This window comes from Cyanistes caeruleus, chromosome 5, assembly GCF_971803275.1.
Source record: "Cyanistes caeruleus chromosome 5, bCyaCae1.hap1.1, whole genome shotgun sequence".
Lineage (NCBI taxonomy): Eukaryota > Metazoa > Chordata > Aves > Passeriformes > Paridae > Cyanistes > Cyanistes caeruleus.
In genome coordinates, this window is record NC_141705.1 from 50,912,005 (window position 1) to 50,929,142 (window position 17,138).

Consider the following 17,138-nt stretch of genomic DNA (forward strand, 5'->3'; position numbering starts at 1 on the left):
GAGTGTTTTGAATTTGCTTTCATTGTACACTGTGGCCTTTGCCACAGTGCATGTGGTGTTATTCAGACTGTGCTCTGTACCAGCCCGCTGTTCTGCCAACACAAAGCTCAAAACCCACTTCGAACATAACGTGAAAACACAGAAAAACAATGAAAAATACGGAGGCTGGAGAATAAACAAGACTGATACAAGTGTCTTTAAGCAGGAACAGCTTTCATACACATTTCTTTTTACAACCAGTCACACACCTAGATGTTTACATTTAATTAGCTCTCAAAACAGCGGACTAGATGGCTGTGGAGACATAGGAATTAGGGACACAGACTGTTTTGTATAACTGAGCTATATCTGAACGCTAGCTGAACTTCACCTAAACCCAGTGAAAGCTTCCTGCTAGACTGCCTGTTTGAAACCAGAACACTGTGCTGGCTTAAATACTTCAAGGGTGATACCCACTTCACAACACCTACATCTGTGATTTCCAATGAATACTCTACTTGCAAGTTAAAAAACTCAGTAAAAGGTCATATTGACAATTTAACAGAATGTAGGAGAATATTAACCCTTAACACCATGAGACATTGCTACTTCTCATATTATTTAAATTTGGTGGATCAGGAAGGAACTTTTGTTCCCAAGGTAATAACAACAGATTATTACTGATGAGTGGGAAATCTACTTCACTTTTCCTTCTTTCCCTTCTCTCTTTCCAGAGCATGCACTTATTTTCTGACACCCCTATTACAAAGGAAAGCCTACCACTCTTCATTCACAACTAAGCCAAAGGTCAGGAAAATATAAAAAATAATCTTTCTTTCATTAACTAATTTAAATGTCACATAAAAAGGCCTAGAACAAAATAAAGTAATTGCCAGCTGCCTAATTATTTTCTCATCCTCTTCCAGACCACAACACAATGACTTTGTTAGGCTGCCTGCCAGTGACGTTTGGAACATTAAAATATACCAAATATCTGCAAGGACTTTGTGTTGCAAAATGTGCTCTGGTGGGCAAAGCTGAAGCAAATATAAGAGCAATCTGATATTATCCACCTTAAATGATGAGAGAAGTGAGAATACTGTGTGCTGTCAACACCCCCTCAGGTTTGTATCCATATTCCTAGAACAGTTCAGTAAGAGGAGGTTGGAGGTTAGAGGTGACCAAGGACAAATTTTGGCTCCCAATTAACACTACTGAGCCATGAAAGCCTTGTCTAGCAGGCGCCATCACATACAAACTATCCTCCCACTGCATAGGGCCCTTGCTCTTTGCAGAGTTCAGTGTCTCCTGGCTTGCCCAACAGTGTAAGCAGAGGGATCATTAGTTATGACTAGTAGAGTCTAGGAGATAATGTTGACTCTCATTTCAGGAACTATTAAGCTATAAACACTGCGCTGAAAGCCATTTATCTGCATTTTAAGATAAACAGAGAAGCTATTCAATTAAGTAGACTGCAAGAAATAAGCTACAGATGCCAAATCGAACAACTTTTAAACTGTGAAAGAGAAAATCCGTGCATTTAATAAGCACAACTTTATACCACGAAATAACTCGCATGGAAGTTCATAAGCAGCACAGCTTAACCACCCCACCACGTCTGATAAAAAAATACAAATCAAAGTGTAATTACAAAACAGTTAAATCCAAGCAATGTAAATTAGGATGCACTTACAATTTGCAAGTTCCTACCACAGCCACCAGTGATGGTGTACAAGGTTATGAAGTGGCAATTTTCATACAGCAGTATTTACATTTTATCTCCACATCGCTACAATTTGAAAATGAGATGCTATCCCAGACCTCCACAAGTGAGATAAATGCCTAAGCTGTCACGTTCGTATCTGCACTTGCTAAAGGAGAACATTCTTCCTGAGATAAGCAAAAGAGTATGAAATTAATTTCTCAAGTCTTGCCAACTAACCAGATTTTTTTAACTGAATATTATTCATCTATTTGGACATATCACTATAAGATCTTTAAGATACTAGCTTAAAAATATTAAAAGGAGAAAAACTAACCTCAAACCACTAAAAAGTATACCCACAAAATAGTTTCCAGTATCCTTTAAAAATATAGAAAACATGAAGCATTCTAAGCATTAAAAAAAAATAAAAAATAAAAATATGGATTCCCCCCCAGCACGAAAATTATAAACCTGATCTTTCCTCACACTTCCAGATGCCAGAGATTTTCGAGCCAGCTCTGAGGTCAGACAGGGAACACGCAGGTGCACCAAGCATCGGCAGCTGAAAGCTTGCAAGGTTGTGCCGGAATCTGATCCACCCCCCTTCCCACATTCCTGCCGGCATTATAAACGCTCCCTGAAGGAATAATACCCTAATACGGACTAATTTTCCGCATGCAGCCCCAGCCTCATTAAACCTCTTCTTTATCACCATTGTTCAAAGCAGTTTTTCTGGTAATATTGAACTCTCCTACGCCCATCTACAGAGAAAAAAAAAACCTCCTTTTGTGTTCTCTCCAGTATCATTTCTCCTACTCAGGTCCACTGGCACTACACAATAGATTCAATAAAAATATCCAGTTTCATCATATGATAGTAATGTCCTAAAGACCATGACATGGATTAAGAAAGAGAAAGTGTTCCAGTAAAAAAAAAGAGATCACTCTCCCAACAGGATTTGATAGATTTGTATGAATGACTCCTCCCAGCAATCAAGCTAGCCCAAGTGAATTAAGAAGACAGTATTTCTAAAGCAGGTGCTTTTCAGAACCTGCAATTCTTCACAATTCTTAAATGGCCTTTTAACCTTCCCTAGAAAAATCCTTTTGCCTTCAGCGACATCACACAGGTTCTCTTAACATGAACAGCCTTTGCCACTACAATAATTGAAATATTTGAATGTGCCATCAGCTATCTTCATTGTGGAGCCAAAAAAGCTGGTCTGCATTCAAGTGCCCTGGGAAGGAACAAAACCTAAGAGTGAGGTTATGACATGCTGAAAACAAAAGTGGGTCCTCTTTCCAAAGTGCTGAATACCTGTGGCACCTTATCCCAGATGCTCCATGATGAACCCTGCCCATCTGCAAGGCACTGATGTGGAAAACTATGTTGTTTTAAAACCATTTCTGTTTTGCAGATGAGAATTTCTGCTACAAGGCTGACAGAAGAATGCCATCTGCAGACATTCCTTCTTCCCCAGCTCCATCCAGATTATCCTGAATGGCCTGAGACTTGAAATACAGCAGAGGATAACACAATACAGAACAGAAACACAGCCAGAGGATTTCTGCCTATCCTAACCACACATTCTAATAACAATCCTGAAATGATTAAACTAGTTGTACTATGAGTTGCTAGTTCAGGGGAAAACAGCAGACCAAACAGTGCCGTGTTTTCCAGTGATTCTTGTGCCTGCTGTTCAAAGTACAAACACCCACAAGAGATTGCCAGAAATATGGACACCAGGAATAGAAAATGCAGGCAAAAGCACTGTGGGAAGGCAAGCCATGTATCCATGGTCTTTCTACCAGTTTAATTCCATCTACCTGGGATATTGCGAAAGGAATATAAACAAGCAAATATATTGTTTCTATATTATGTGTGTAAGATACATACATATGCTATCTAAATGCAACATACATCAGTAAATAATTAACCTGTTAGGGCTCTAAACTGAGGAAACACAGACCTAGTTCCACTGAACAAATCACTGTGGAAATGAAATAATTTGAAAATTGAAAATAGTGCTACTATTCAATATCATAATATCAATATAAGCAATGTAAGTATGAAAGCTGTGGTCCTCATAACCATTTTTTCTTATGTGCAGCACAAACAAAAGGCCATGGTGTAACATTTTGTTCACACATATCTGATTATAAAATAAGGCACATAAACATAAAATAATGACGATAAAACAATGTTTCCCATATTTTATTATCTTGTTCTTCAAATCATTTCTCTTTCTCATTTTTCCTCAAACTAATTCCTTCATAGTGTTTTAAATACTTAATTTTTCTCCTTTTTTAATATATTTATTTCTTTTTTCAATTAACCCATTAAATTTGAATTAGAAACCCTGACTTCAGCAAAAAATCAAAAAGAATTTCCATCAAATGCCAACAAAATACAACAGTGTGGGTCTTGTAGGGACTTCACTTAAAAGAAGGTGGCTATGCTCACCAATATGAATTTAAAATATTGAAATTATTTTTTTCTTTCCCTTTTCTTCTTTTAATCTATTTAAAAGAGATTAAAATTGCCATCTAGCTCAGTTTCATTTATTTTAGCTCCAGTCAATCTCTCTAAAAATTCTCCAAGGCATAAGAACAAGCGGCCTACAACAAATATGTGTTTCAAGCTGAGATGCTGTGTAGTTTCAGAGAGAAAGAAAAATATTTTCCCAAGCTTTTAGTTCTTCATTTGTATAAAACATTGTGTTTTACAGCTAGGTAGAGATGTAAAATTAAACTTCTTCATTAGTGTAATGCACTGTAACTCACTACAAATACTGTTAACATACATGAATTGTGCAACAAGAATATGAAAGGAAATAGATACCAAATATAGGGCAAAAGAATATAAAAAGCCAGCTTTCTTCCACAAAATAGCAGAATTCTTAAAGAATCTATTGGTGGTCAAGTCTGACAAATAAGAGGTTGTTGCCATGCTACACATCCTGACTATTGGTTTGATCAACCTTAACTAAGAAATAAGGAAAAGTATTTGGATATTCTGTAAATAGGCACAGGAATCATTATTTACCCATAAAGTTGTCTGAAATTACTCCCTCTCAGCTTGTATTTCTTATTGCTGTTCTTTTAGTGCACCAATGCTAAATCAATTCCCTACACACCTTTTCAATAGAGGAATGATTTGCTGAAGTCCTTTCCTGGGTGGGGACCATACCAGATGAAACAACTGTTATCACTGAACTCCAGTCAGATGAAGAAGGAAAAGGGTAGAAACCGTTTTTAAAGATGAATGTGATTACTACAGATATTCACACTTTTCTACATGTAATGTTTTATATTTCTACACTGCTTTCCTTTTCAAAGTAGCTTCCCCTTGGACTGAAGCTGGTAGATGGAAGATCAATCTCTGTGAGTTAAAGAACCAGATTTATCTGCATGTCCAGACAGCAGGAAAACCCATCCAAAAAGGACACTTGATTTACTACAACACAGAATTCATGTTTTTCTCCTTAAGTTACCAACATGCTCAAGGAAACACATTTCAAAGATTCAGTAACACACTGAGCAGAAAATCAATGTAAACACTTAAATATACATGACATCAGAAAATATGTCAGATTTAGTTATTTTCTTCTATAAAATACACCACAGTTAACTAATCTTACCCAAAGAACCTTTCTTCAGAACACTGCAGGCCCCCACACTGGAAACACCTACTTTGTCCACCGACAGAAGTGACGTGGAACACGCATGGCACCAACCCAGGAATACCAATCGGAAATTCAGCTGCAGCTATGACTGATGTCTGCCAAATTGATAGTGAGGCACGGCTGCAGGAGCCTCCTCGGGCTCAGAGCCACAAGACACGCATTCCAGCAGCTGGGCCTTACCAAGGGAAGTCAGAGGGATATTACTGGGGAGGAACTGTCATGGGTACTCCCTGCTATCTTTGTCTTGGAAGCTGGCTTAGAACTGGAGTTTAAAAGCTTGACTCCATACATAAGAAAAATGTGAGGCTCACATCAAGCCAAAAAATGGAGGAAGTGTTGGTAGGCTAAACATGATGTCTCCACTAATGTTAGCCACCTAAACTGAAAACAAGTAAGAATGAACCTTTTAATAGCTATGTGAAAGAATAAGGTTAACAAATTTATTTTCAGTAAAGTCTAAAATACACTCTGAGAGAAATAAACCCCAACTTTTTCTTGTATTACATATTTTTCTTACTCAGCAGTAGAATTTCTTATATGAATATCACTGTAAGAACTCAACAAACCTAAGGAGACCTAAGAAGCTGCATTTAAAGAAAGGCAAAAAACAGGAAGATTTGAATACAAAACCAACCGAATTAGAACTTTGTAATTTATTCTACATCCTGCTGGCTGCAGTTGCAGTAGGTGATACACTCAGGATCGAAACAACCCTACTACTTTGGTTTTATTCTCAACAGCACCATCGATGTGAGTTATCAAATTGAGCAGACTCAAATCCAAAGCTTGCTGTGTTTTAGGAAGGAATCAGTGATTTCTGCAAACTGTCTGTACAGCTTTAGTACATGGCACAATCCAAAATTTTCAACCCTTTAAAAATCCTAAAGTTACAGAATAAAATCCCACGCTTTACTGCAAGCATTTTTAGTTTTGACATCACCTGCAATGGGTTTAGCATTACAAGGCAAGATATCACCTGCAGAGAATTCCTCTTTCCTTCTCTGTCAGTTAGAGAAAGTCAATTAAAAAATTTATGTAATGAAGTAATTTCCCTGTTTCTTGCCTGTATCTTAGTTCCCACAGAAAATAAGTAGAGCTATGATGTTAAAAATGAAGGTGAAATTAAGACCAGCGTGTACTGTAATAGATTTACAGGGTCCCTTCTGGATTTCACATTCATTGTTCTGTAACCCATGAAATATTAGGGAACCTTGGGAAGGTTTTTGAATAAAACCCTTGACTTAAAAACCTCACACCCATTCAGAAAGAGATGATTAGGAAGAACAGTATTATAGCATTGTATTTCTGGTTCCCTTCACTAGTATAAAATGGTTTCAGATTCAGCAATAATATTAATCAAGTGTTTTAAGACCACTTTTTCCTTTCCCTGCAAAGTTTCTCCTTAGCACTCTCAAGAGTATTTGTTTCTGCCAAAGATAAATTCAGTTTCTGCCTGTAACAATCATGGCAAAATGAGGCTCAGCACACTTCTAGCAAGGAACAGATGTACTTTATACAGATCATTGTATTAGGATGTTTCCAAATACTGCCAAATTGAAGGTGAAAAAACCCATGCTTTTCAATCATGCTTACAAGAAACCAGCATAATCATATTATTCCATCTATACGTTGTATTACTTAGAAAAATTAAAGAAAGTTCAGTAAAAAAATTATTTCTACTTTTTTTGTACACTTCTTTCAGAGATATTTCAAATTAAAATATGTGAACAAGGGAATTAAGAAAAAAAAAGCACCCCATTGAAAAATAACCAAAAATCTTACAGAAGTGGGGGAAATGGGGAAGAATGTGTTAAAGAACAGAGGCACTAGAAAATTTCCCTTAGAAATATCCTCTCCCCATCCCTGAAGAATTTCACTGTTTTCCTGTATGTTTATAATTGCTGTTTTATTTGCCCTACAGCAGACACAGATCATCCCACCAGTGTCTCCTTTCTGTCACTTCCACCCTTTTCTAGGAGAAAATCAGCTCAGTACTCACTCCCACTTCCCTCAGCAGAGGATCACCAAAATCCTCCAGATGACATCACAGGGCTGTCTGGCAGGTGGGACCCAACTCCTCCTCAATAAAGCCCTCTGTAAGATTTTAACAGGCTGACAACTCAGCTTTGTCTCAACCAAAGGTGTCCAGGGGTTCATCCAAGGAGAAGAGATGGAGGGCAGTGTGCTCAAGCTACTAGCTCTGCTTATGAACTTCTCAACCCCCCCCGCAGCAATTAGGGTATCAGCAAAGGACGCCACTTCCACACTAACATCAGCTAGGGAGCAGCTCTTGCCAAAAGAAACACCCCGTCAAAATTCCTCTGCCAGCAGGGATGTGCAGGTGTTTCCCCACTCCTGATTTTGTAGCTCATTGGTTGAGGGACCTCTTCATCTTCTAGTCCCAATCCACATGTTCTAGGAGTTCCCTACAGTGTAGAGATTATTGTTAAAGAAAAACAAATGATGGAAATCGAAACCTAAATAATCTGATTTATGTCTGATTTAAGCTGTAAAGAAAGACTAACTGGCAGCTGGTGGAATTGGGGCAGGTGTCCTCTCCTCTCATTTAAGCCATCAAAACCTTGTCACCAAAGTTTCCTCCCACGTGACACAGACACAATATTAAAGAATTATTTTCTGGGTCCATCTTCCCAAAATACCTAAACATTTCTAAAGCATCTTTCGCTCTTCTTTACCTACGGGCAGACAGCTTACATTTAGGCAGTAAAGGAAAGGTTACACACCGCACCCCCATGGTTTGCACACGTTTCATTTTTTGCACTTTGTGTTCATTAAAGATATGAATTAGAAGCAGATATTTTCCTGCATGTGCCTTGTAGGGAAAAACAGGACACAATGTCTGAAACATTTCAACTCTGTGTACTGTTTTGATGTCTCTTGCCAAAACAAAACTGTGATGCTCTTTTGCCAGCTGCGGTCCGCAGGACGCCGGTTAAGGTGTTTTTTCTCCACAAAAAGCTATCTAAAGCACGACTTCTCCTTCTTCCCATTCCAAAGACGTGCGTTTCAGGCTGCAGTAGATTTTCTCCTTTCAACCAGCAGCTCTGTGACACAACCCAGAGGCTGAAGGAGATGTAAACTATTTACCCTGCCACCGCGTACGTTATTTTTGCAAGCCAGCAGGCCAGCCTCCCTGGGCCATGTTTGTTTATACGGCAAGTGTTTCCCGCTCCTGCAGGGCGCTCCTGGAAGGAGGCGCCTGTGAGTTTCTGTTTGAGGAAAGCCACTGAGTGATCTGCATTTCTGGCAGGGGAGATGCTTTGTTTAACTCGAAAATAGCTTCAAAAAGCAGCACAGCAAGTGCGTTATCCCTGAAGAACCCGGTGTCGCCAATAATGCTGCCATATGAGTGAGAGGAGAAGATACTCCTACAGAGAAGTTCAGATTGAAGCATGAAGCAACCCTGAAAATCTCCCAGTTAAAATGTGGGTGATCTGGCTTGTTGTTTTTTTTTTTTAATAGAACAGGGGTGCCAAACCTTCAGAATGATTGTGATAGAAATTTTCACTTTTGGAGACTACTAAAAATAAAAGCTGCAAATAAGCTTAAGTAAGTTATTGAAGCTTCCTCCAGTTCCAGCCAACCTGTAAATGTAATTTTGAATGCATATTGTTCAGACAACACGATTTATTTTAGTGAATAAAATATTCTATTTTATTTTTTAGATTATTTACTACTTCTTGAAATCATTGCATTTTGGGGTTTGTTGCTTAGAGCCAGGTCAGTGTTTACATGGAAATGTTATTTTGAAAGAAAAGTATTTTTATTTTACTGAGAACAGCTTGTACTCACACAATTTCAAAAATCCTGCACTTTAGTTGAAACTATTAGTCAAGTGTAATTCAAATTTGTGAGTACTTTGGACCCAAACACAAACATTTTTCTGCCAGTCTTTATTTTCTTATACTTTTTAATTGTCTTAACTTTTCTGTCAGCTCTATCCATCATATCACTTTCTAGTTTTCTAGGAGAAAAATTCAGAATAATGATGAAAAAAAATATTGGGAATTTCCTATGCTATCTACACATTTTGATAGAATGCTAAGGTCACACATTAGACTAAAAAGAAATGTAAGACAAAGCCAACTAAAGTGTATTTTCTCCCAAAAGTGGAAATGCTGGAGAGTTAGCACTTAGAAAATTTACAGGAAGTCATGTGACATATTGAGAGAGTCAAATATGTACAATTATGATAAAAAAATTCACAAAAGCCCTATTTAGATGTGAAAATAAAGTGATCTGCTGGGTCCTTGCTAAAACAAGTCAGCATTCCACCATCCTCTCAGTATTCAAGACTTTGTCACAGTAGGCAGCAGAAATTCAGGAAATATGCGTTCCACAAATTTACCTCAGACTTGTTTGGTCTCACAAAGGTATCAGTGATTCATTTAGAAGTAATTCTGGGTTTTAATAAGGCTTAATGCAAACCACACTCTGGTTTTAGGTTTGTTTGTTGTTGTTGTTGTTTTTAATTTTTATATATATTTTTTTTTAATGTAAGGAGGCTGCAGTTTCACACTGATAATTAAATCCCAGAGGTGAAACAAGGGTTTTAGCCACAGCTGGGGCCAGCCCTGCCGGATACAAAGTATCGTGTAGGACAGACCACATATTTCCCACGGAATCACAGAAAAGCGGCATTTTGAGAGGAAGGGAATTGACTGGTAGCTCTCCTTCAGTAGCAAACCTCAGAGCATATCATGCAAGCTTTTCAAAACATTCTACAGTGTGCAGAATGTTGATTGTGCTTCTTTCCATTTATTTACTAAGAGACAGCGAGGAAGAGAGAAGGAAATAACTAACATAGAACACAAGTGGGATGTAGAAACAAGGCTGGCTAAGGATTGTGTCTCCTCTCCCATTGCTGTGTTGCAGTGTGCACTGTTTCACACACACAAACTTCTTAGGGCAGCTCATTCTCACTCCACCACAGCTTCACTTCTATTAGCACAGGGCTGCTTGAGTTTAGTGTTGAAGGAGAAGGTTTAAAAATGCCTTTCAAACCTTACATGGCTCTCTCTACAATATAGCTACTAGCTAATACAGCCTGCATTTGCTCGTAAAACAACTGTAAGCTTCAGCATCAAATATTAGACAAATTCAGCACTGATTATATAGCAGTCCTGATGTGTAAGTCTCTGCTAAGCTACAGGGCAGCTTTAAGAAAAGCTCTCCAGTTCTGGCAGCAAGCCTCATCTCCAGTTTGGACTTTTAAGGGTAACTTCAGCATGCTTCACATAGCACACTACTGTTAACAACCACTCGTCACGCCTTTTCCGTCTCCTCTGCTTTCAGCCCACATGGCAGGGTCATTACTTAAACCAACAGAAATACATTTCTGAGTAACATTTTCAGGGTATTAAATACCTTTCCAAGATCAGAATGTATCAGATGCCCAGCTTTTTTTTCCCCTGTCTTTCAACAGTTAGTGTTCAAAATGTCAGTCATGAGCAACATTCCGTAGGACATTTTGCTGTTAGTAGAGAACAAATATTTAGGTAGAGAGCATGCAAAATCTATGGGGCAAATCTTAAGTAATTGCTACTGACTGAAATGAGTAGTGCTGCAAAGGGAATCTACAGGTTTACTCTGAATGGTGTAATATACTATTTTTCATAAATATTTGTCCCTGAAAATGGGACCAACTCACGCAGCATTGAGCGTCTTTCTCCACAGAGATCCATACCTTACATTAGTATATCCTGCTAGGATAAGACTGCACAAATGTTGCTCCCCACAGAATAATACGAGAAGGCTGAAGAAAATCTCACTAGAATGAGAGTTAAACTTTACCAAAAACCACCTACAAAGAAAATACCTCTTTATCCACCAGCTCAGATATTAACCTTCATTTATGTAACTTCAAATGGAAGTTATAACCTGAAAACTGGTGTTTCTAAGTAAAATGCCCATTGACATAGCACTATAAATGAAACTTTCTCACACTGGGTGTGTGTCTGTACTTCAACCATCTTGCTGCCAACTGTGTGAAAAACAGCAGTGAAGGTGCAGAAAAAAACGGACTCAATTTTTTTTTTTCTGTTGGGGGTTAGTTTCAAGTGCTTGTCAGTAGGATTTACTTGGATGCGCTACAGATCAGAGGCAAAACAGCTATTCAAATTCTTTCTCCATTATCACCTTCCTGTCTCCCAGAAGTTCACCTTTATTCATTAATAGCAAAAAGAGAAAGGTGAAATCCTCTTAGCCAAAACACTGCTTTTTCTTTTGCACAATACACTGGGATTACTTTTGTATGAGAACAGAATGCTGCCCTTTGCTGGGATTTTGCAATAAAATGATATATACTATCTACTATTTGATACCACCTACTATTTGATAAATACTATCTACTATTCCATGATTTTAAAAATGTTTGAACAAATGATAATTTGGGGTGAGAGACTTCTGAGTCCAGCCACTTGGGCTTTAAGCTGCTGTGCATGTCTCCACTGTATTTTTTAAAAGTGAGGCTCCACTTCTCATCTCAGTCTTCTCAGTGCTGACAGAAGTGCAGCCTCCAAGTCCAGTGCTGTTTCTTGTACACTGGACAGATGCTGACGGACACATTCGCAAGCAGACACATTCAGAAAGCAGTAAGAAATACTGTGGGATGTGCTGAAAATTAAACTCCAAGCTCTGGCATTTCCTTCAGAAGGTAAAAAAAAAAAACAAACCAGAGTGTTCTGAGGAAGCATTATTGTGATGAAAGAACCCAATAGTACAGCTGTGTGAAAAACCCGAGACAAATCATGCTTGTTCAGTTAAAATGAGGTACATTGCTAAGGCCCTTTTACACTGTTTTGTAGAGAAGACCATTCTCCAGGTCCTGAACAGACTGAAGAAACGTTAGTGCCTCATTTTAGAAAAGTCTTCAAATTATTTAATAGGTCATCAAGATATTAGGATGCTTTTTCCAACCATCCAATGCAATTTACGTGCGTATATTGAGACCCAGATATTGCACAGGAGCATGAATGTCTCTGCAAGGGAAAAGATGGGATATTGCATCTCATTCTCTTCTGCATGCTGCCTGAATGTGCACACTGCAGACTGGAATAAAAGACAAGTTTCTGCATTGCTGGGAAAAGCAGGTGGATTTAACTGTGTGTAAATTTACCCTGCAGTGCTTTGTCCTATCTATCAAACACTAAACTGTCACCTCAGTCATCCTCGCAGGCAAAATAACAAAGGAGCTAATCCTGATTAGGTCCAACATTGTCTGAATCACATTTATGTTCACCCTGAAAAAAACAGGTCACAGAAGTTAATCCAGCCTGCAAAAACAGCTAGAACCAGAAAACCCATCAGGCAGAGGACAAGTGATATGCCCAGTCACCTGACATGTGCCATACACCCTGTCTTAGCAAGAATTAACCCACTGCAAAAATTTAACCATTGGCAACCTCTTCAACTTCCTTCCTTTCCTCCCTTCTCTTTCCCAAGTGTCCCAGCAACAAAAACAGAGCTAGAAATACATAAAAGGAAGGTTAACTGCATCCTTGTATACGAATTCTTCAAAAAGTTGAGATTTACTAAAGATTCTCATCCGAAAGGCCTAAAAGAGGCAAGAGTCTGCAGGGAGAAGCTTGTGTTAACATAACCTTTCTGAGGAAGGTGAACAGGGAAATCAGAAAAACTCCTCCAGGAGAGCAGTTTATAAAAGAGGTCTCTATAACAGCAATCAGGGGCAGCCTAAAGTTTATCCAAGGGAGGCTACATTTTATTCCCCCTCAGGCTTGACCAGACACCGTACTCTGCTGCTCACAAACTGGCTGGACAAGGAAAACATGTGCTGACAGCTTGGATATCACCAAAATGAAGGTGTCAGCCTTACTCTGAGATCACTCAACTGAACAATTGCCTTAGCTCATCCAGAAGCATTTCACTGCTAGTGGCCAGAAAGCCAAGTTGCTGGCTTGCTCATTTCCTTCTATGAATTTGTGCCAGCACACCTGAATCTTACAGCAGAATAAAGGAAAATCCAGAAAGCTGCTGCTAAACTTACTGCTTATAATGAAATCACTGCAAGATCTTTTTATGCAGACCTTTTTTGGCCCGTTTTCCAGGATGAAGCAACAGCTGTCTTTGCCAATCTCCTCACAGGCAAAGAAATTTTCAAGATTAATTGCTGTGATAGAAAACAGGAGATTTTTTTTCTTTTTTTTCCTTTGCTTTGTTACTGTTACTCCTCCTGCAGTCAAGTTTCTATCCTGGAGGCTCTTCCAACTGTGAATTAATTACAGTTTTGATAAGCTGCATACCTGTTGTTCGTAGAGATCAGGAGTGGTAAACTTAAAACCCCCTTTTATTTCCTACAAGACTTTATTTCCTGGAAGACTGTAAAATTAATTTCCCACTTCTCCAATGAGGGCAATGGGAGGCAATTGCTGATGTTCTCCCATGTTCTGAAGTGTAGCAAAAGGAAACCTCTGCTGAAAATTGGGCTTTAGCAGAGGACAAAGGCCTGAAAACATGGCAACTCTTGCTCTTCCCCTGAAGAGCTTCCAACTAACCCATCAATGAAAGTAGCAGAGCCCATAATCCAGATTGGTGGGTGCCCTTGATGAAACCCATGCTACACAGGATGTCATCCTTTTTAATTAGGACATTTAACAGATCGATACGGCCAAGAACCAGAATTGCCTGTTCTTGTTTAAGAATAAGCTCTCCACCCAAACAAAGTATTAATGTGTCACACTGTATAATAAATACATGACTTGCTATACAGAGAAGTAGAGCTGAATGGCTTTGGCCTTGTCTCAAACTAATTTATTTTAAGTCTATATATAACAAGTTTCTCTGACAATGAATTGTGCAACGTCTACAAGACAAAAACCGGCACACTTCGTTAGCTACAGAAAGACAGGTGGACTGACAGAAACTTCCACTTAGTGCTTTATTGGCTGCCTGCCATAGTTTGAATGGGGGCAATTATGAAAAAATTGAACACATGACTTTAATAAGCTTCAATATAGATTGCTGTCTGGTGGAAACAGAACTTTACAATAAGTTACTCTGGGTCTAGTCTTCACTGCTAAGAAGAAATGTGTTGTTTCAGATGTCAATCGTGTATTCTTGGTATTATTTGAAAAGCTTAGCGAGAATACTGACATGTGGAATTGCAGATGACAAGAAGCAGCCACAGCACTGATCTTCCTCTGTATCCTGTGAGATAGCCAGGCTCCCTCCATGCCAGTGGGGAAGCACCTCCCTGAGCACACCAGGGATGTGGCAGCAGCACCTGACTGCAGGAATGCACAGCAAAGAGCAGCAACCGCTGCTGCGGGGGCTTGACATCAGCCTCTCCATGTGGAGTTGTTCTCTGCCCACAGCTGAGGACTGGACAGTTCACAGATAAATGAAAAATAATCTTATCAAATATTCAGAATGGACATGTCTTGGTGCAAAGGTGTCTTTCAAGGGTTTTACAGTTCAAGCTCCCACCTCCAGCAATTGAACTAGCTGTGACTAAGACGGCAAATAATGCATCACTTCACACTCACCATGAGGTCGGGGAGGCATCAGTGCAGAAGTTAACGCTTGTTCCACGTTTTGAGCAGCTTAAATGAAAGTTGAGGTTTGGATGAACCGCCAAATCTCCTTGCCAACCAATGCTCTTCCTTCCTCGGCCAAGCACAACCTGCATTTTTCAAAAACACTCATGTTACCCCCCAAGGAGACTGCTCTTTCAGCAACAAAGGTCTGCAGGAAACTTCTTTGGGACTGAAGCAGTCCATTGCTGGGGGCAGGAGTCAGTGACTGGCCCCCTTGCATGAGAGCCTGCCTACATGTGAGCCACAGAAATCCAGGCTCGCTGGAACTGCTCACATGGAATAGGGGCAGAGACAGACCAGAGCAAGAGCAGCAGTGGTCCCAGCCTCCCATACAACGTTTTCCTAGTTCCCTAGCAGAAGAAGCATTGGAACAGTTGCTCACCATCCCCACACCCACCTGCCAACTCCAGCTCCCTCCCCTGGCAGCACTGAGGATGTATTTTCATGTGCTGCTGCCAATATTATTATATTCTGTCATTTCGACCTGCTCCCAAACCATCTGTAAAAATAGTAGCAATTATTAGCAACAGGAACAATGTGCACTGATGACAAATCCATATGAGACATTTCTGACACAACACAAATTCAGTAAGGACAAGTCCAAATAATGAATGGTCATAATTTGGTGCACAAATACAACACTGAGAACAACCAGCTAGTCAATAATCTGCAGCATCAGACAGGAGGTCACTGACTTAATGTGAGTCATCAGTGTAAAAAATTATAAGAAAGCAGTTACAATATCAGGAGATAGCAACAGACTGTTCTGTGTAAGAAAGGATAAACAAGTCTGCTCAGGGCAGGAAATTCACATTAAGAGCAGTGTTGTGCTTTGGGCAGCATTGCCTCCAGGGGAGAAAAACTTGTGAAAAACAAATCCAGAAAGTCAGAAAAAGTACATTCACCAATTTGGAAACAATTAATTATGAGGTCAGATTACAATTATGAGATTTGTTCTGTCTAGAGACAAAGGCAACACGGTAACAGCTCTGAAATGAGTATAAAGCCTCTGCGAAGACAGATGAAATGTACCCCTGCTCCACGTGCACTTGTGTAAGGTGAGAAAAAAAGGCTGAAATTTGAACACTGAGATCTCAGACATCCAGAAGGTCAAGTTTCCTTTGAAACCTTTACAATGAATGGAAACAGATTGTTTACAGAGGTGCAAGAATAAACATTTCCTCCAAGGGGTTAAAAAATTATTTGACTAATAGGAGTCAGAAACAGTTTAGGTACAGTGCCTTCAGGTGGAGGGACAGCCTAGACAATTCAAAGTTCCTTGCAGTTCTTTGCATTCAAAAACTGAATCTATATCTCTTAATTTTTAATACAGAAATTTTTTTTTAATGTAATTCCATTTTTTAATTTCGTAACATTGAAAATTCTAACTAGGCCTAATAAACAATAAAGAAAATAACCTAAACCCAAAATGTTTCAATGTAACGTTTATAAAACACATATTATGGTATTACTGAGATTCTGTATTACTGTTAATTGCTCACCAAGCCAAAAGACCTATCCTCCACAGAGTCCTTATCAAGATAATTCCATCACTGGAATTCCAAGATTCCAACAATACTGGTCCCATCATCATATTCACAACAGAATAGGAATAGAGATTAGATCAGCTGTAGCATCACTCTTGGTGACAGTCTGAAATCCTAGAATTGTAAAATGGTTTGAATTGTAAAGGATCTTAAAGATCTTAAAGGTCATCTAGTTCCAAGCCCTCTGTCCCAGACTGTTTTCTCCAAAGAGGAGTTAAAAAAAAAAAAAAAAAATCTTTGGAAATAAGGAGACTGCAGTATTTTGTTTTTTCTTCACTCTGGAGACTCAGAAGTTGCAGCAAGCCTTAAGTTAAATTAAAACATATTTTTATTACCCTTTGAACATTGCAGTGTGTTTCTCTCATCATTACAGCTTAATCTCAAAAGAACAAAGCAGCATTAAAAATTGCTCTCTGACTATACCCACGTTTCCTAATCTCCTCTGAGATTATTTTTAATGCAGGCAAGAAAACATCTCTTTCAAATAAGAAAATCCATATCACATTTGCCTCCAGACCTTTAATTGTTTAATGCTATTTCCCTAGGAAAATGTTCAGTTTCATTTACACAACCCTTTTTCTTTATTTTCCAAAAGGCTAATCAATATTTTGAAATATAAAGCTACTTTATAAACTGCCTTAATTTTC

General features: G+C 38.9%; 1 protein-coding gene across 10 annotated transcripts in view; it reads right to left on the reverse strand.

The window, feature by feature from the left end:
* BMPR1B (bone morphogenetic protein receptor type 1B) overlaps nucleotides 1-17,138 on the reverse strand; it is a 228,600-nt gene that overhangs the window by 38,744 nt on the left and 172,718 nt on the right. For 8 of the 10 annotated variants that reach the window (XM_086888429.1, XM_086888431.1, XM_086888427.1 and 5 more), the window contains one exon: nucleotides 14,894-15,030. The exons of 1 other annotated variant lie outside the window; for it this stretch is intronic. In XM_086888429.1, coding sequence (XP_086744555.1) covers nucleotides 14,894-14,912 — 19 coding nt within the window. In that variant the 5' untranslated portion in view covers nucleotides 14,913-15,030. Of the gene's footprint in view, nucleotides 1-14,893; nucleotides 15,031-15,341; nucleotides 15,446-17,138 lie in introns of those variants that run through there. One more of the 10 variants, XM_086888433.1, reaches the window with a different exon arrangement.